Source organism: Scaptodrosophila lebanonensis, unplaced genomic scaffold, assembly GCF_003285725.1.
Source record: "Scaptodrosophila lebanonensis strain 11010-0011.00,11010-0021.00 unplaced genomic scaffold, SlebRS2 tig00000053-arrow-pilon, whole genome shotgun sequence".
Taxonomy (NCBI): domain Eukaryota; kingdom Metazoa; phylum Arthropoda; class Insecta; order Diptera; family Drosophilidae; genus Scaptodrosophila; species Scaptodrosophila lebanonensis.
In genome coordinates, this window is record NW_022060548.1 from 5,599,176 (window position 1) to 5,620,045 (window position 20,870).

At 34.7% G+C, this 20,870-nt stretch overlaps 2 protein-coding genes across 2 annotated transcripts; one reads left to right on the forward strand and one right to left on the reverse strand.

The window, feature by feature from the left end:
* Window positions 1–19,049, reverse strand: LOC115624127 (probable basic-leucine zipper transcription factor O). The gene is made up of 4 exons (XM_030518722.1): window positions 18,862–19,049; window positions 12,636–12,774; window positions 3,769–3,891; window positions 1–2,122 (listed from the first exon to the last, which is right to left on the reverse strand). Exons 2-4 carry the CDS (start codon window positions 12,771–12,773, stop codon window positions 1,481–1,483), a joined length of 903 nt encoding a protein of 300 aa, XP_030374582.1. The 5' UTR covers window position 12,774; window positions 18,862–19,049; the 3' UTR covers window positions 1–1,480.
* Window positions 5,928–6,880, forward strand: LOC115624128 (dentin sialophosphoprotein). The gene has a single exon (XM_030518724.1). It carries the CDS (start codon window positions 5,930–5,932, stop codon window positions 6,785–6,787), a length of 858 nt encoding a protein of 285 aa, XP_030374584.1. The 5' UTR covers window positions 5,928–5,929; the 3' UTR covers window positions 6,788–6,880.
* Window positions 19,050–20,870: the final 1,821 nt, after the last annotated feature.

The following is a 20,870-nucleotide window of genomic DNA, read 5'->3' on the forward strand; positions in this document are numbered from 1 at the left end:
TAATAATTGAATGCCACTTAAATATTTCACGATTTTTATTTCTCATGTTTTTGTTGTTTGTTTTTGCTTTAATAAATACATATATAAGTATGTATAATTAGGTAATATATAATTTATATCATTTCATTTTCATTTCATTGGGGTTTCATAGCTCCTGCTTGATTTATGAGAAAAGTTGTATTTACATATAGAATCAAAGAACTTTTGTTGCACAAAATATTTATTACACAAAGTTGTATGTATTTTATTTTCATTTTTAAGCTGGCTGGTGCCCTAGAATTTGTTAATAATTTGCAATGATTTGAAATCATTTCCAATGTATTCCAATTGGGAAATATAATAAGAATAGATTTGACATTAAATGACAGTTTCGGTATAAATTTCCAGTAATTTTAAATTAATATTCGGATACTATTATTATATAATAACAATTTAAATGCCTACAAGCTAAGAGCTGCCATCGTTCGAGAATGCATTAATATAGCAAGTATTTATTTTAGATACACATCAATCAGTTTTGAAATGAACAAAATGTAGACTGCACGAGAAAAAAGGATATTTTAAATGAAATTCCGCCCGCGGAGTGTTTATTGTGCAAATAATAACAAACAAAGCCAAAATGCTTTCAAAGTGAAAATCGAAAATTAAAAAACAGGCAGAAGAGTGCTAAAATGAACGTCAGGAAGTGCTGGGAATTGGGTCAAAAGCTCACACTTGAATGTTAAACTACACTTTGATTTTATTTTAGACAATCAACATCTTTTACGCTATCAAACAAATGCATTTTGTTTAATTTATAGTTGCTTTATTTCAATTCATTTCAATTTCTTTCATTTTTTTCTTTTACATAACTCGTTAATTTTTATTTAATTGTAATTCTTTTTGCTAGGCGATAAGTACAATGTTTGAGTATAGTGTCAGGAAAATCCTACTACCGTTCGAGTGTGTACATTAAGAGTTTACATTTCCGATATATTTTTTTTTTATTTGAAATACATTTTTTTTTCGATTTTCAACAGCAATTGAATTAAACTGCGTCTGAGAGAGAGGTAGCGCGAATTGTTACAAATATATAAGTGTATATATTATGTATGTATAGTATAGTAAGTTCAATAAAATACAATACAAATACATCTAGCAACAGGAGTAAATTGTTGTTTTTGTTTTATTTTGTTTTAGTGCTTGTTTTTGTTGTTGTCGGAGGGGTCTGTGCACACACAACATGCCTGCCTTATAGTCAGCCATTAGGAACCGTCGATGTACAATAATAATAAATGTAATAATTATAGTAATACTCGTAATTATATTTATTTAGTCATAATACATGTCTCTACTCTACTGTGACGTAGACTGCCGCTATTACTCTGTCTCCTTCTCTAATTCTCTCTATTTCTTTGTGGATCTGGGTGTTTGCGGTGTGTGTGTGTGTGTGTGTGTGTGAGAGAGTGTGAGAGTGTGGTAACCGGATTGCGACGGCTACTTAATTTCCATAATGTTGGCTTTTATGCAAACGGTAGAGAAAACGCCAGGGTAAGCGTTCATTTGCATTGTCCACATTGTCGCTGTCGAAGAGTTCGTTATTCGCATTATTTTGCTCGTCACTAGTCCAGTTGGAGTCATTATCGTCTGGGATGTCGTAGCTTGCAACATCGTTAATACCTTCCGAGGCGCCTGTTGCTCCTTTCCCAGCCACTAGAACCTTGCGATTGCCATTTTCATGATTTGTTTCATTTGCGATTTCATTTCCGTTCGCCTGATGCTTGCCCAGACCGGCCACGCTCTGGGATTTCTTGGCATCGTCGAGCAGCTGGAGCTGCTGCTGGTTGCTAGCCATTTCATGTCTATGTTGTGATTCTGATTGTGGCCGCTGCTGTTGCACAAAGTCAAAAAACCGTGACGAGAGCCCTGTCGACGAGGCGAGCTGCGAGGGTGACTGCACCAGACTCCACAATTGACTTGGGAAATGTTGTTGTTGCAGCTGCTGAAGACGTTGAAGGCGTTGCTCCTCCAGCAGCGCCGCTTCCTGCTGTTGCTGTTGGAAGTGTCGGGTGGCGACCGATGGCGTCGAGCCCAGGAACACTCGTTTGCCAACGTTCTTCAGTATGGCTCGATTCAATTCGACCTGTGCGAACAGCAGAGAAGAGCAAAAATTGTTGCCATTAAATGTCATCAGGGATGGAGAATGTGTGAAAAAAAGCTAAACATCCTTCTCTTGTATCTCTAAGCAAGAGTTCTTTCCCTTAAAGCGGTTGTGAAAGTGTTTTTCCCAAAAATATATATTTCTCAAATAATTTAATTCAAAAATTCATAAGATACATAGTAATAAAAAAAATATTCAAAACATAATAGTAACACTTGGTTAAATAACCAAAACAAAAACCCGAAAATTAGAATAAAATCTGTTACTAAAAAAGTAATCGGAAAACTGAAAAACTAAGCATTTTGAGGCAAAAAAAATAAATTGTAATATAATTCAGTACTTGCAATCTGAAACAAACTATTCATTCTTTAAAGAAATAATAAAATATCAAACAGCAGCCCTAGTTCGGAACGCTTGTGGCTTGGGGAAAACACATGTACTTCTGCTAATTCTGAAGCTTTATAGCGCTTGAAAACTTTCGCACTTCAGCTAGAAATTAGCTTAATTTTCTGCAACCCTGAGTGAATGAAGGCATTTTGCGTTCATCTGGGGGGAATTTGGTTGTTTATTCCTACATTTAGTCCTAATGGCATAAATATTTTATATGTGCACATCACAAATTTGATTTTCCCACTAGTTCTGTTACTTAAATTGCATTTTAAATTCTGACGAAGTTACATATGTATTTTTGCATCTTATATTGAATTATGAGTCCGTTGAAAACTGTCTTTGGAAATCTTTAATTATTCATTTGGAACATTGCTTTGTACGTGGAATTCAATCGCCAAAATTCACTGAATCGTTCATCAATTCATCAAATCCTTTTGACAAATCAATGCATATGAACTGACATGTTCTTTAAGCATGCGACGACAATACCCCTGACCTCAAATACTCCCCCATATTCGCACAAATCGTTAGCAGACGGCTGAAAATCGTTTGAATTTCCTCGGATAAAATCGTTTGATTTTCTTGCCTTTTTCCTTCCAATTTTCGTTTAGCCCTCCCAGTGAGTTGTCAAAATGCTCGGAGCCACCATGGGGTGCACCCCATCGGTGTAACCAAACCAAATATATTCGCATTGTTACGAAGTGAAAATATTTATGTTACGTATACGCTGTGTTGGTTTCGCTTTCGCATCCAAATGCTAAGCTCCTTGGCCTGCTGAAGGATTGACTCACTTAAGCCTTTCAAGCCTTGTTGTTTGCCAAAAATACATATTTTTGTACGACCTTGCCTGATGTTACGTGAATTGAAAAAAAAAACAAGCAGAAAATATAAATACAAAAATGTATTCACTGCCAAATTTAAAAAGTTGTTGCGAGCAATTGCATTCGTTTTTCTGAGTTCTCTAACTATTTTTCATTTATCTTTCGCTAATTCTGATTAGCAAATTTTCGCGCTTTCGCAATTCACACGCAACAACGAATCCCACTCACAACTTGGAATAAAATTTCGTTATGCGTACATTTTTCTGTTTGTCTTGAGCTTAGCGAAAAGTTTTCTATCTTATTAAAAAATACAAAGCGAATACTGGTAGTGCCGACTCTGAGATGATGGTCAGTGGTCGTTCGCTGATTGTTCTCCCTTATTTTCTTTCCATTTACATAGCCAGTCCACCCACTTACCTGTCTTGTGTTTTCCTTCATTTGCCTGCGCGCGATTTCTAAGAGCAGCCTCTGACGAAGCACATCCAACGGATTAACAATGGACAATGACGGTTTGTTGCGCTTCGCCAGTAAATAATCATCCTGGGGATAGAAAATGAAATGCATTCACTTAAAACTTGTAAGCGAAAAGTTTTGCTATTATTGTAGAAAGTATAATAAATGACTTTTTGCCAGTTAATGTGAAAGTCCTTTTCGTAAATGCGTTTGAGTTGTGCTCTTATGGTATAAAGCGATAAGATATAAGATAAATTGGATTGTTAATATATGTGTGTGTGAAAAGAAATATTGTTGTCATTTAATACAATTTTAATTTTATTTTAATACAATTTTATATATATTTTTTTAGTATGCCTTTTTTTGTATTACATACATTTATTGTTTATTTAAATGGTATAGCATATGCAATGTTTTCTCTAACTAAATAAGCGAGCCTCATTCGTATAAAATAGTAACAATAATACTTAATTCGGTAACAATATGTTGCATTTCGTGAGAAAAATAGCAAACATAGTGAAACAATTATTTATAATGTTACCTAAATGTTATAAAATATAGATTTTAGGCAACAAGGATTTATTAATATTAAAAGAAACTCACACTTGCTCTCTAAGCATGAAATTTAAATTAAAATTTAAGCTCTGGTTCAAAAAAGTAGAAGCTTAATTAAGCGAATTTTTCATGCTTTTTCTTCACGTATTTCCGACATTCTTTAAAGTTTACAATTCACTTTTTTATCAAGGCATACGCGGCCGAATACAGGATTGCCGGACCTGTTGGCGGCGTTACTGCAATTTGATTAGATTTTTCTATTTACGACAATTTTGTTAATCTAGTAAGGCTTTGTTTTAATGTGTTTATGGTGCAATCAATGTCGAAAAGTTATTAAATAATTAAAATAAGACGGTGACACATGTTTTCAATTTGCAATTTCAAAAGTACACGTATTTTTATGGCTGTATTATTGTAATTAGCACAATGGAACCAAGTTCAATTCAAACTGGTTAAATGCGATTAGACTTGTACACGGAAAGTACATTTTTTCCCGATTTGCGAATAGCCAATATTTGTTATTTGGATACGAACGAGTCTGCCTTTGTAAATGTAAATTGAAAATTCTAAACATTTCGCTGACTGATGACTTAGTTGTTGACCTTGGCAACAAAAAGTAGAAATTGAATTCTTTCGCTTTTTATTTTGGTTTTCTCTAATTGATATTAATGATATTTCTTTTGTTGTTCTTCCTGTGGGTCTATTAATAATTGCTTACACAAAAATCGAAAAAGCCAATTATGATAAGGGGAGCATTGTAGAGAACATTAATTTGATAACATCGAAAATTTAAAAGAAACATATACGCAGACTTTTTATTTCTTTTTTCGAAATCACTCCTCAGACGCGTGGCGAAAAACATAAAACAGTAGCAACAAATGAAATCAAATTAAGATACGAATCGATATGGGAATCATGTAAAGTTGATATAATTATGCGGCTTTACCTAAATAGTACATAAATCAGTAAACATTTTTGTGTTCACGTGCTATATTCGTGAGTATGTAGAGCTGTACGTAATTGGGAATTTTTTGGACTCTTTTATTGTTAGATTAGTGAAATGTCTACTAAGCAATAATATCTGTAAAGAGAAATCTAAAACATACATTAATGCTTATGACGAAGACTTGACGTCTACAAGTGGGTAAATACATGTATAACTTTATAATGGCTGCATTGTGCCGTCTGATAAGGACCCAGTTCTATGCGAAAATGATTAAGCAGTCTCGAAAAGCCCGCCATAAAGCCAAATCTCTGACTAGTCTTTCTCTAGAAAGCATACGAATAAAGACAAAAACAAGTGAGTTAATGTGGACAACAAATGGAGTGGGATGTTTCAGCAAAACAATACAAACAAGTATGAACGAGCATAGAGGTACTCGTATATTGCAATTTCTCCTTTTTATCAAATTTTTTCGACCTCTCTACACGCCAAGCACGATTAGATAGCGACACACTCGCGTATGGTCAGAATGCTTGGGGCCAAAATGAATGGGCAAACGGTTGTCTGAGTTCTATAAAAGCGAACACTCATTTCAGTTTCAATCAGTATTGTCAAACTAATTGCAAAATGAAGAGTCTAACAATTGCGGTATTCGCGGTTTTGTTGGTGGTGGCTGCCTCTAAGCCACAACGTGATTTCCTAAACTGGGAAAGGATTCGCCAAGCTGCTGTGGCCAATCGTGGATATGGATACGTTTCTGGTAATACAATTGCCCACTGGAGACAAAGTGCACCCATACTAGCGGAGACTACTGCCGCTCCGGAAGAGTCGACTACCGGAGCTTCTGAAGAAACTACTGAAGGTGGAGCCGAAACTACTGAAAGTACTGTAGAAACTACTGAAGGCGGAGAGGAGTCTACTACTGAAGCTGTCGGTGAAACAACTGAAGGCGCAGAGGAGTCTACTACTGAAGCAGCCGGTGAAACAACTGAAGGCGCAGAGGAGTCTACTACTGAAGCAGCCGGTGAAACAACTGAAGCTGCCGAAGAGACTACTGAAAATGCCGGTGAAACTACTGAAGCTGGCGAAGAGACCACAGAGGGATCCGGAGAGACTACTGAAGAAGCTGGCGAATCTACTGAAAGCTCTGTAGATACTACTGAAGCAACCGATGAGTCATCAGCTCAGCCCGATGAGTCTACCACTGCCGAAATTGAGGAGTCCTCAAGCCAAGCACCAGCTGAATCTACTAGTGAAGTACCTGAGGTATCCAGCTCTTCGGCAAGCTCTGAAGAATCTAGGGAATCCAACGAATCTGAGGAATCCAAGGAATCTAACGAAACTCGGGAATCCAAGGAATCTAACGAAACCCGGGAATCTAAGGAAACCAAAGAGTCGAAGGAAACCAAAGAATCTAGTGAAGGATCCAAAAATTCATCGAATTCCGATTCTGATGACTCATCATCTGACTCCAAAGACGACTAATTGAATGGATCTGTAATCTTTTAAAAATCTTCTTATTTCAATGAATTTCACTGTAATTGCTAATAATTATACTATTTCAAATAAGCAAATGTACTGATTTTTTGAACATTTTGTTTTGAAATGTACATATCGTATTTTTATTTCAATTCAATGTTGAAATTTTGCATGACTTTATTTTTAGTTTATTCTGAATTAAGGCAACTAATTTGAAAACACTTCAAATTATCTTTTATGTCAAAGAATGTGCAATATGTCAACAGCGTGCAAAAATGTTGTCGACAATAACATTTAATTATAACGTTTTTTCTATACAAACCAACTTGAACATGTCAATTATTTATTTCTTGAAATTCGAATACAAGTTACTCTGCTTATCTGATCTTGTTTAAGTGAATGCGATTTTGATAATGTCAGACTATTTTGTCGGACTGCGTTTCCAGGTACTCAGTAACAAGGGCTTTGCTTTGCAAAAACCTTCAGTTAAGCGAGTCGATATGTGCTGAGCCATTTCCTTATATACTTGTATAATGTAAGTGCAGGTCAGTGTCGTCAAATGGGCTTTGTAACTACTGGCTCTCTGAAATTTTGCAGCTGTTTCCCTTGTTTAATTGGGGAGAGCAAAGAGAGCAGCTAATAGATATTGAACAGCCTTCTATTCATCTAATCTGCCAAAACTACTCTCTGATGAAGTCTTACTTCAGATGAAGTCATACGTATTTGATATGAATTCTTCTTGTGTTGTCATAATCCTTTATAGACGGCGATAGGAGTTAGAGTAAGAGGAGTAGCTTCTGAATATAATTGTGAGCATAGTGTGTAAGTAGAATTTAAAAGGAAATGGAGCTAGAAGAAGGGCCTTTTAAGAGAAGAAGGTACCTTTTAAGAGGAGTTAGATACTGATCGGCCTTTATCATATTTGTATACTCTATGCTTGCTTTTACCTTTTGTCTTGGAACTTATGAATGACGTCTGCAACTTTTCTAAAGCCATGTGCACCATTAGGTTCTTCTAAAAGCGAACTGGAAGATCTGAAGCTTAGATCCGGTTCTGTTTATGCAGTTCCTGAATCAGTAGATAGTCCATGTTGATCTAGTATTATACAACAGTCTTCAAAGTTCTACTAGGTCTAGTACGATATTCTTTTGAAATTGTGCATAAGCCTCAATTGTACTTGAACGAAAGTTCAAACCCTTGTTACTATACAAACCAAATAGATTTTAAATTTAGAATTAATTAATAGATTAATGAAATCATATAGCACCAATCAGTTCCGTTCAGAAATGTCAAATAGCATAATTCCCTGATTAATAAACTTGCATGTCATTTATTTTTAAGTTCATAATTATCTTAAGTTTCGTGTTCATTGGAATTTGTTATATTTAGCGTGATGACTATTTTTCCCATTAGGTAGCCAATTACATAAACAAATTAATGTATTTTTATATAATTTATGTACTCGCTATCAAGTCAAGTACCTATGTCGTTGTACTTAAAGTATCTGATAACGTATTTCCAAGAGCTTAAACATCGTATTTATCATCAATATTATTAGGGCCTATCTGTTTTCTGAAATTCGCCGCAATCGCAAAAACCTGACCTTCAAATTTTGTAAATTTACGCATTCCATTATTGGATTGGTTTCGTTAACCTAATCCTTATCATGACCAGGGGGCCAGTTCAAGGTTTCCAAATTGACCATGAAAAAGTTTCCATTCAAATTGCGTAAAAACAAACATTTTTATGCTTACATTGTTTATATCTCCGGCTGTAAACTAATCCATTTGACTAGTTCCTACCGTATGATGTGTGTCAATATTTTTTATTTTCGGGTATGTGGAAACTTTCTTCTGTCGCGATTAGATTGCGACTTGTTCGTAATGTCGATTATCAGATATGGGAAGTGCTGCTATGTATGGATTACGACAGACTTTACATTAATTGTTTGCTAAATGATGCAAGCGTCTAACTATTGATCTTTTTTCCGACTGCAACTGTGCAAATATAAACAATGCCAAGGCTGTCTGCGCGAAAAGCGTATAAAAACCGATGATAACGAGTGTAGCAGCAGATCGAAAATATCATGAGAGCTATAACGGTTGCAGTTTTTGCAGTTTTGTTGGTCGTAGTAGCGGCCAGATTGCCAATTGATGGCATTGCAGGTTCGCCTGATGAGAATGGACCTGGTGGTCAAGGGCCGCCTGGCCAGGGACCGGCTGGACGTGGACCCCCTCGGCGTAGACCGATTGGCCAGGGACCGATTGGACAGGGACCGATTGGACAGGGACCACCTGGTCAGGGACAGTCTGACCAGCGACCATCTGACCAGGGACCATCTGACCAGGGACCACCTGGCCAAGGATCGTCTGAACAGCGACCATCTGACGAGGAACCGTCTGACCAGCGACCACCTGGCCAGGGTCCATCTGGAATTGGTCGCCCAGGTCAGAGGCCTCCTGGAAAGCGCCCACCTGGCCCACCTGGCCCACCAGCACCAACATCGCCAGCACCAGAAGAACCAGAAGATCCTACAACTATATCTTAATGGAGACACCAGTAAATAGTTTGCATAAAACTCGCCAATTAACTTTATAACCCAAAGTTAGAATCGTGCCAACGGTGCGTATGCGTAATTTCGCTTCATAAATTAATAATACATGAAGCTTTAAGCAAAACAGAAATAAATAGTTTTCGAACTCGCTGCATAAGTTTCAATTTGGCTTTCGTAACTTTTGAAATTCCTGTAAAGCAGAACTTTTGCTACGCTATCGCTTTATTTAAGAAATTATTGCACATATATACGTGTACGTATATAAATACATATAACTATAATGCATTGCTGCCCTTTGGCAATTGCAAAAATCAAGAATAACAACAACGACTTCGCGACATTCAGCGATTCTTGAAGGTCATGCTGCTTGCCGTGTGCCCAAGTTTGTGAAAACACTTCGGAAAGTTTTCATACTTTACACGTTTTGTTTTGGCAGAAAGGTAAGTAACAGTGGCCAAGTGGCTATAGAAATCGATCCCGGGGGAGATGAATAGTTGACAATTGTCAGGATTACAAACATGGCCATTGGTTGGTGACAAGAAACGCAATTGATTGATGTATTCACATAAAGGTTGTAGGAACTAATGTGATGAAGTGTATCAATAAATAATTATGTTTGTTTAAGCGAAAATCTACTACAATGCTACTTCTAGTATTAATATTGATTAGTTTGTTGTAAGTGGTTGTGAAGAAAATTTCAAATTATTTTCAAAAGGTTCGTATCTGCTATTCAGCCGACTTCCCAAAAAAAAGTGACTTAACTTGGAGCCAAATTTCATTTCATTTTAACTATAGCTAAAGTTGTGCTACTTTAAGAATTTTGTAAGGTATGGTAAAATATGAAAATAATTTGCACACTCTACGAGTATAAAAAGTAATGTCGAAGTTAAAATATATAGTATGTTTTGGACATAATTGTGAAGCTCAAAAAATGTTGGAATTATTTTCAAGTCTTACCTTACCAAATTCTTAAAGTTATGCTAAGAAATTGAACCAAATTCGTTGGCGTATCAAACGACATTGCCAGAATCACAAATAGGTCTGCACAAATTCGCGGTAGATTTTGTAAAGCCCCTTTATAAAATTCAGCATAGAGAAACTTTCCTAAATACCTTTGTGGAAGTGTGGGTGGAATCAAATGTTAAACGCGTACTTAAACTTTGCCACAAACTTTACACAAATTACGAAAAACCATAAAAGAAAAGTTTTGTATCGCATTTAAATGTAATAATTTGTAAAATTTATTGTAATTTTTTTGTTTGTTGTCATTGTAATAAGTTGCAAAAAAATAAGCATTTAAATTTGTGTTTCTAATCTAATGAAGCATAGAAGTTTTCCATGTAAGCTCAAAATATTCAACGACCTCGAATGAATCGCACCACAAACAAAATTTATTGGCATGTTCACTTAACAACAAAAAAAGTTTTCCTTGGTAGACTTGCTAATTTGTTTATTTCACAGCCGGCATTGCAGTCTCGATGGCCAGCAGACATAGATAAGATTATATTTTATTTTATTGTATTGTTGAAGTGCCATAATAAAAACCATAATGGGAAGCAACAAGATTTACGTTCTTTTTTGCTCGCAGTTGTTAAGTAGGAAGTGAACGAATTTAGGCTATTGAAGGAATTTCGATAAAAGTTCTATTGAACTTGTAGCCGAAGGAATAAAATGGGTGTTCGTGTTCGTATTGGTGTTAATGGAAATTTGATTATCAGTGCTTCATCAATGGCCAAGCATTGTTTTCATTGCACTGACCCGCCACTAATTAAAAGAACGATGGCCATAATTATTGAGTCTCGCAGGATTTGCCGAGCATATACTTATTAATAATAATAAAGTACAAAGCCCAGCCTGGCACATATCAAACAACTAAACAATAGGCCATATAACAAGACAATGGTGCTGTAAAAGTCCAAACGAGACACAGCACTGTCTAAAGATAAGGTGTGAGTCTGGGTGCAAATATTATAAATGACTTGCTTCAATTCTCTGCAGTGAGTCATTGAACTTTTTTTTTCTTTTTGCTAATTTGATGCAAAAAATGAAAGGTACGTGTACTATATATCAACAGATTAATTCTCACGTGACACCAAGAATTATCATAAATTATATATCATTACTAATTAAAGGAGTTGCTAATTTGTTGCTGTTGTGTAAAGCCTTTAATGTAACATTCTATAATTCAATTCTCCCAGTATTTATTTGACAAATCAGAGAAAAGCGTCATTAGGTTTCGGATTTTTTTTTTTTGTAGAACAACCATATTTCATGTTTTTGACTTAAGACTTACTCATAGGCTTACAATTTTATTTGACAGTCATTCATCATTAAAAGTCCAAGTATATAACAGTACACACATTGAATTAATCTTTTATAACAACGATTAAAATTTATGAAGAACAATGAATAGAGAACATGCCAGAAATCACTAATTGAACTTAGTATTAAGTTTTGAAGCCTCTGCATGTGTCAAATCCAAATTAAGCTGTTTTTCAAACAAACACTTCAAAAATTAAGATTAGAAACATGCAGACAAGTTGCAGGAAATGTTAAACAACTTTTCTGAAATATAAATGTGCTCTGTTTTTGTATACAAAGAGAACATGAGAACAATTCGCATTTCCGAGCTATAAATAGTTCCTCATGACATTCTGAAGTATTTAAATTTTAGTTGAAAGATTGGTTTACAAATAGATTCCTTGAATTTGTGTTCATTTACTTATGCGATAAGCAATTCGAGGAAATATGAAGTTCCACTTCAATGCCGGAACAAGTTATTGGCAATTTCTAGTAACACTTATTTACTTGTAGGTACTTGAATACTTTGTTATTATAACTGTTTTTACACTAGAATGTCCGATTTGCGAAGAACCTTATCGCTCAACTGTTGCTTTACTTATAAGTAGTAGTTCTACTCATTACAAAGAAATGTTAATGGAAATTAGTTATTTTACTTGACTTGGTTAGTCACCCACACCGGGCACTAACTTGTTCGGAGAGTTCAAAACCACAATGCTGCATGAAAGGTCCGTATAAATATTAATGATTTGTGAACCCCTACAGAAAAAGTACATCAATTGTCGCTATCATCGTTGCAGTCTGTGTAACATCCTTTTCAAAGTTATTCATCAAAAAACCGTTTGTGCTATAAAAACGTTAGCAAATATTGAATATGTAGGAGTATACAAAAAACAAACATTTATATGCATACAAATATGTATATGATTGTGAAAGAAGGCCATGCAAATGTTGCCAACCGCAATACACACACAGCCATGTACACACACACACACGCACCTGTATGGCCTGTGCATCCAAATAGTTGAGAGGATATCCGTCGCCGTCGTCGCCACCACGCTGTGCCGTGCAAACGAGCCTCGTGGCGCACAGTAAAGTTAATAACACCGGACAAAACCACGCTGTGGCTTTCATCATTCTGAAAATATATGAAAAAAAAACAAAAACAAATAAATACAAGCAGTATAAAACGATTAATACACGTTTATTCAGTTCAAATTACAAACGTAATAAAAACTGAAGTTAACTGATGAATGCTTCGGTTCATAAATATAAACAATTTATATCGTTATAAATTGATATTTTTTGGCGCAAAATATGCTTAAGAATAAAGCTTTATCATGTTCAGAAACTTGGACAAAATATTTAAGAAATATGGTTCGAATTAAATTAATCGCAATCTAGTCCACTACATTTCGCATTACACATATATGTGTAAGTAAAAACTAATTAATGCAACGATACAAGTATCATTGACTCTGAGGCGTATATTTTTTTAATTACATAAATATTTTTGTGTTCTTATAAGTGTACAGTCAATTTTCTCCATTTTTTAAATGTACTTTCGAAGTGCATGGAAGTACTTATATGTGTAAGAAAATATTCCTGATTTATTTTTATTTATTTATATAAGAGAAGTTTTCAGTAAGATTCGGCAAAAGCTGGTACATGTAGTTGGCAAGATAATGAAAATCAATTAAAAATATGGTACGGAACGAGGCGGGTAAATGGGGGTGGAAAATAATTATATTTATATATTTTAAGAAGTATTATTTATTATATTATTATATGATAAGATGCTCATTGATTATTGTAAAGCACTTTCATTAGCTAACATTTTTTTTCAATTTAACTTAAATAATAATAAAATGATTACTTTTAGTTTGGATTTAGTTATGACTTTTCCCCTTCTTTTAATGGAACGCTGTTGGAGTGTCTTCCAAGGGTCTTAATGGCTTAGCTGAATGAAATCTCAGTACCATTAGTACAATTTTATTGTAACTAGATTGTTGCTGAGCGTTGGTAAAGAAGAAAGTTGCATTTTTATAATCAATCTCGCACAACCATAAGTCTAAGCTAAAGTTCATCCGACCAGAGGGCGAATCTTCCATAATTCATTGCAATTGATTTAGGATTTCATTGAAAGCTAGAACACAATCATTTCCAATTAAAAATTAGCTATATATTCACTATTCTTTGACTAGTTTGACGATTTATCAATTTCACTTTCAAAAAATGTGCAAAAGGAAGTTTCATTTAGTGCAGAAAGTAAAACTTGACACTAACGAATATTGAATGGCCGGAAAAGTGCAAGCTGCACATTTAGAGGAAAGGGAACATTGACGGAAATTTGTACATATATTGCGAGAACATGCGCTGACAAGCAAGTTGTGAGTAATGCGTAACATTTTTGACAACGAGAAGTGTTGTGAAAATTTATGGCGCACAGGCATGGCCACCGTGGTTTTGTGCCCGTATGGAAGGGCTCTTAAATGGACTCGGACGTAACACACACACATGGGAAAATGAGTTTGGCTGGCACAACGGACGTATACGTAATACGCGACTGATATACGTGCGGACGCAAGAAATGGTACATAAATAGAGACACGAGGGAAACAAAGCGCCGAGCTTGCATGTCAAGTGGATAGCCTAGAGGTAAATGGTAAGTGCCGAGTGAAAAGAGGGGAGAGGGGCTCGACGAACAGCTACCTGCAATTTTGCCCGTGCGGCCTGCTGACAGAATGAGTTATCGTGTTACACTCGGACATTTGCGAGCAAAAAATAATAATAATGACGACCTGACAGCAACAAGAACAATACAAATCTAGAAAAAAATATAATAAATGAAAAGGATTTTTGTGATAGACCCAAGCAATTTACTGACCTACTCAATTTTCAAAGACATTTGCTCTTTTTACAAAATCAAAATAAACATGAAAGGTTGAACAAAAAATATTCATTCTATTTTGGGCATCTTTGTCCATTTTGTCCTAAATAATGTCCGAGGATAGTGACAAATAGTTATGCGTACAATTTCCTTTTGAGTTGAAGGAAGAGAGAAAGAATGGCTATCAAAAATCTGAGCATGAGCGTGCCAATTACACTGCCTAACAACAAATCATTCAGCCACAAAAGAATCAAAAGTTTGAGTTTTAATAAATATCTTTAAGGTAAATATGTACAAAATGGCACTACTATGACAATAATCTGTCTTTGATCGTGTTTTAATATCCAGGAACTTCCAGGAACGTACCTTCAAAAATGAACAAGCAATATTTAAATATAATGGAAAAGAGATTGGACGAAAACAGGGCAGAACTTTAAAATCAAGGTGCAGCCAAAAAGGCATTTCCATTCATAAGAAATGGAACGCAATAATAACTAAGTAGCATACTTTTAGGATGAATTTGTATGTTATTTCCAACAGAAGTTACTTTAATTAAGACTAAACACCTAGTTTAAGTTGTATTTGTATTTAAATATAAGTTTAATTTCAGTTATAAATATAACAGTATAATTTAAAACAAGAGACCCTTCTTAAAACGTTACTCAAAGTCAACAAATGGCCAATTCCAAAACTTAGGGTAATTAAAAATTAGTAAAAAAAAATTAATTTAATAACTTTGCTTATCTGTGAGCAATTGCGACATATTTTCTAAATTCAAATTTTGGCTTTGAGCGCTCCTATCTAAAATATTAAAGTGTTTCTTTACTATAAGGATAGGTACAGGTACTGGTATACATATTAGTTCGAAATACGTGTTTTAAAAAATGCATAACTGAGAAAAATATTCTTCTATCCCTGCTTCATCATTGTGTTATTTTGTAAGCTAGTGTGGAGATATTTCAGCAACTTTATTCCGAACTCATAACGCACCCAAAATGTGCCTCTAAACGGTTGTCCTTAAATAAATATGTACACAGGACTGGGTACATGTGTCTTGTATATGAGTTCGAACAAACACACGCACATGCTTACTTGAATTGAAGCATGCAAATTGAATTTTTCTTTCATTTCTAATATTCGTGTCGTCGCCCACTCTCTTGCTTATGTGTTATTGTTGTCGTTGTTGCTGTTGTTGTTGCTGCAACAAGCTTGTTCAATTGAGAAGCAGGAACTCTCAGGCATTGCCCCCGTTTTGATTAGCTCTAAGCAGTATTTATATCGCTTCAAGCCGTCTATATCGGGCACTATACAAATGCGACTAGTGTGAATGTTTTTCTTTTGCAAATACATACAAGAAAATTGATTTGACTTTTCTTTTCTGACTTGCATTTAGCTTGCTTCCACTTGCGAATTGGCTACGAATAAACTTTCTACTTGCATACGAGTTTGCAGATGAAAAAAGTTTTGGCTACTAAGATTTAAAAAATTGGAAAAAATATAAACTTTATGTGAAAATGATTTATGATTGCTTTATGGAAGAGTTGAAATAGATTTTCGAACGAATTCGCAGAAACACGAGTTGCTGAAAACCCATAATTGCGATTGCAGAGCGATTATTCCACGAAACTAATCGGAAGTTTGGCAAGATTTAATCGCAATTAAACAACTAGTTTCTTAAACATTCAAAAAAATTTTATGTTATTTGAAACTTTTAGAAGTTTTTATAAATTTTTCTTATTCAAGATACCTTTTCATTCTGAAATATGCTTACTATTCGACTAAATAAGTTAATCTAACTAGATTAGGTATAAATTTTTCTACCTGTAGACTATAATTGCACAATAATTTAAAAACATAAATATAAATTTTGTTAAATCAATTATTGTAGGAAAGGATTAAAGGCTTGTTATTTGAAAGCTTCTTTTGTCATTTAGTAAGAGTTCTTCTTTTTTAGCTCGGTTCACAAAATTGAATTTTCTTTAATTTCTGGCAGAGAAGACAACAACATTGTATTATATAATTTTTTGATGATATACTACTTATACTATGCATAAGCTTTAATATGTAGCGGTCTTTTCGATTATCTTGAACTATTGATTTGGGTAAGTAGATGGTTTATTAGCTCACTTGTCAGCCATCGCATTACGAGTAGGTGTCACTTTTCCAGCTACTTATAACTCCATTTGTCAGTGTCTGGAACTAAATAGCTGTGAAAATCCCACAAATACGCATGTTTTGCCAATGGGTCGTAGCATTGAGGCAATCAACTGTCATATTTGTGTCATTACCTGCGCATGAACTTTGACCGCTTTGCCTGTTCCTGCAGCACAACAAAATATTGACAGATACATAGGTATGGCCAATTTGAAAATGCAAATTGTAACCAAGAGATGATGCCGCGAGATGGCAAAGATTTAAATATTTATGGTCCTAAGTAACTCAAAACATCCAACCCATATATGTCTGAAATGCTATCAGGCATGATGACTATTAATATTAAAACTTGCCTAGTCTTTCATATTGTAGAACAATGTACATATGGAAATAAAATTAAACTTTCCCTCTCACTGTCAACAAAGACGAATATAAGAAGAGAGAAATGTCTTGGCCTGCGGCCCATGTGCCTACTTTTTTATCTGCTGAGTTATAAGAAAGGCTATAAGTCTATTTACATTACAAATGTATGCAAATACATGTTGTGCGTAAGAAGAGACACATGCAGGCAGTCGCTTTTGCTGTGTTTGCAGCAAAAGTTTTGGTCGATAACAAGATTTTTACGAGCTCAAAAATTGGATATTGGATGGATATGCAGACACGCTGTGATTTGTAGCTATATATAAATATTTACAGATTACAGCTGAGTTCCCGCATTGATATGTAAATCATGTATCATGTTGTTTGATTCACAGCACCAAAACCACTTTTGTATTGATGCTTGGTCAACCAATTTTTGAGGACATCATGAATGGGAAAATTAAAAACAAACAACAGCAGCTACGACCACCTTAATGCGGCCTAAACGATATTTTAAGGAGCTTTTCGCCAACAGTGATGATCCTTTTAAAGGCACATCATCCACGTCGCTCAGGTTGATATTTTAAAAAGTGAAGCTTGCCAGCTTGCGTGCAGTTAATTGAATCAAAAGCCATTATTCTGCTGATGAAGCTGATGCCGCCGAGGCAGACAATGTTAGTCAAAAGCGAAACTCATTAGATTTATGCAAAATTTGAACGCATTTAATAACTATGTTTTGAAACAAGTTATACTTTTTGCAGTGAATAGCTGACTTTCGCGCTAAATTAAAAGCTGTGCTTTCATTAAATTTAAACTATTCAGAGGAGCTAAATTTAAAGCGAGCTACAGAAGAAAGGACTTAGAGGTTCAGCTTTTAAATTATTGCTTTTTATTTTGATTTTTAGATTTTTATCCTTTAGTCAATTATTATGTTTAACTACATTTCTTTCCTTAGACCCTAAGTGGCCAGGTTTTTTATATAATAAGAAATTGTTTAGATATTATAAATATTAAATAAATTTAATAAATAAAACGTCTACAAGTTTAATTTTTTATTTTAGGCAAAGTTAAAAATGAAGTCTGATATGTTTAAGTATAAGTATAAACACATTTCAATTAAAAATTTGCAAAATAAACAAATTATGTAGCTTTCTTAATCGTTATTGGAACAAACAAATTTTTATATGTATAAACAATTTTGTTTTTTCAGTGCCCTAGATTCTTAAATTTCAACACTCTTGACGTCACAGCCTTATAATAACGGCTTCCAGTTGATGCATTAAAAGTTTATGGAAATGGATTTTACCACGCGAATTTAAATTTGTTGTCAGACGCATGATGGGGCCATGATTGACAAAAAGAATTTCGGCTTGAAATGCACGTACAAAATATTGATTAGCTCTGCTCCACCGTCTGCCTCAATTAATGGCACTGCTTAAAACAAATTATAGGCCGTTTATTATTTGTCATTAAATTAAAATGACATTTAAGATGCGGCCGGTAGCTAGACATTTAATTAAGAGTTTTAAATTGCGTTTCCGTGTAATTAATCTGCACAATTTTTCGCAAACAACGCGGATACGTAGTAACCAATGATTACTTTCATTAATTGCCAAATATATCCCTCATACCTGGCTGACTCTTGTAATATGAGTCTGCATATGAAATTGAAATTCCCTTTCATGTTTTAGAAAATCGAACATGTTCGACTATATAATTAAAAAAATGTAATGACATGCATATCGTTGATTAATGAAATGATAATTAGGCCGAAGGCAAAGTGGAATTTAAAAGTGCTGTTGATATAAGAGAGGAACCTACCAGTTATCGTTGGTAAGATAAATCCACAAAATGCTAATTTCTCGTCCTATTTGCGTTGCACGTATTTTCGTAACAATACCAGCAATTTTCACATAAAAAACGAATCACCTTAATAATTGTAATTGGCTTTAATTCCGCTTGAATTTAACACAGGCGCGTTATTTATGGCTTTGAAGATTTGTTGATTGTAAAATTTGTTTTCTTTGTTATTTATCTTTCAAATATATTTTCACACGCGCCGCATTCAAAACGCGTCGGCAATCAAACGAAATTGGGACAAACGATTTGAAATGTTATAAAGCGTTTCAACGTTATATGAAAATTGAAAACGCGCGTACGGCAATTATCGTTAATTTAACGTAATTTTCAAAATAATATCCAAAGGCGATTTATCAGTTGGCTGCTGGGTCTTGGGTCTGTTCTACCTTCTAAGCGTGCTTCTAGCGGTCTTGATGTCTTTGGGTCTTGTGTTGAGTGTTGAGTGCCGAACGCAACAGGCTGACGATGGGCGAAGAACTCTGAGCTGCGAGCTCCGATGGCGCTGTTTTTATATAAAAAGGCAGTCAGTCAGTCAGGCAGGCAGGCAGGACAATCGCGAAGCTTTGGCACGAACGCAGACCCGAGCGCAGGCAGGAAACGACGTCAAGTTATGAATGAAACTGCACCCACGCACCTATGTTGCCAGCATCAATGTTGCCGCAACATTGTTGGTGGCGACTGGTCGTTGGTGTTCGTTGACAGCTCTGCCACAGAACTGCTTTGTAATTATCGAACTCAATTAATATTTAATGAGTTTTATTTGCACATTAATTGTTTGTTTTAAAGCCAGCCAGAAGTCAGTTGTCAGCACATGCAGATGCAGACTTCGTCAATGTTTATGGCGCCATACATGATCAGCTAATACTTCAGGTGTAAAATTGCGCTTGAAAGGAAAACGGATGTACTGTGGTAGAAATTAGTTTGCGTTTATAAACGATTTTCTTCTCCCACAAATAAAAGAAGCACAACAATAACAAGCAGGCTTTCTTCAATTTATACGGCAACTGCTCATCACTGACGGAAAAAGTTGAATGCCATCAAACTTTTAGATATCACTTTTCAATTCATCTGATCGTGATTGAATTGAAACCAATTTGGCATTTGTTCCATTTGTCGCAGCCAATTAAAGAGATATGACGTTGTTGAGCTCATCAATATTTAAAGCTACGCACAAAAATGTCTATCAGTAACCATAATTCATTTATTAATTAATTCCAATTGTATACACACATTTGTGCCAAATTTATTAATTGCTTAACTATATAATATTTATGAGTGATATGCATCTTAGCAGAGTATCGTTGCCTTGATACTGAAATGAAAATTTGAATAATACTTTTTATTAAAAGCTAACGCTTACCAAAGAACCAAAAGAATTAGTTTCAAATTTCATAATATATTTTAAAATTTTTTTATATTTTTCAGAAAGTAATTATAAATATATTATTGATAGCGTGAATTCTCGAATAATAAATGGTTTTAAATAAACAGGGAGAAATAATACGCAAACATTTTAAGTTAAATGAAATAAAACTAATTATGTGTTCACAAAGCCATTTAATGCTCAAATATAATATTACTTCATCACAAGTTTCTATAGTTGTAGATAAAACATACGGGAATAGGATTTTTTATTATCTTATGTAATTGCTGAAAATTATGATCATCCTGCAACTCTATTAAGTTAGTTCAATTAATTTTTATAATGTTCAAATGATCAAATAAAGATGACTAAAATGGAAATATTTGATTAGTTGAGGCAAACTCTGCCCATTGTCCAATCTGTCTTTCAGTTTCGTTATTCCCTGATGCAAGTTTTATTGAGATTGCGTGTGACGTTCGCTTGATTTAACCTTTGCTTAAATGAACGATCAAAATGTCGCAGCAACACTGTAGTCCTTGTTCCATTCAAAATCTGTGACACGCTTTTTAATCGCTGTCAATGCGTTCCGTGCGTATGCGAAGTTACG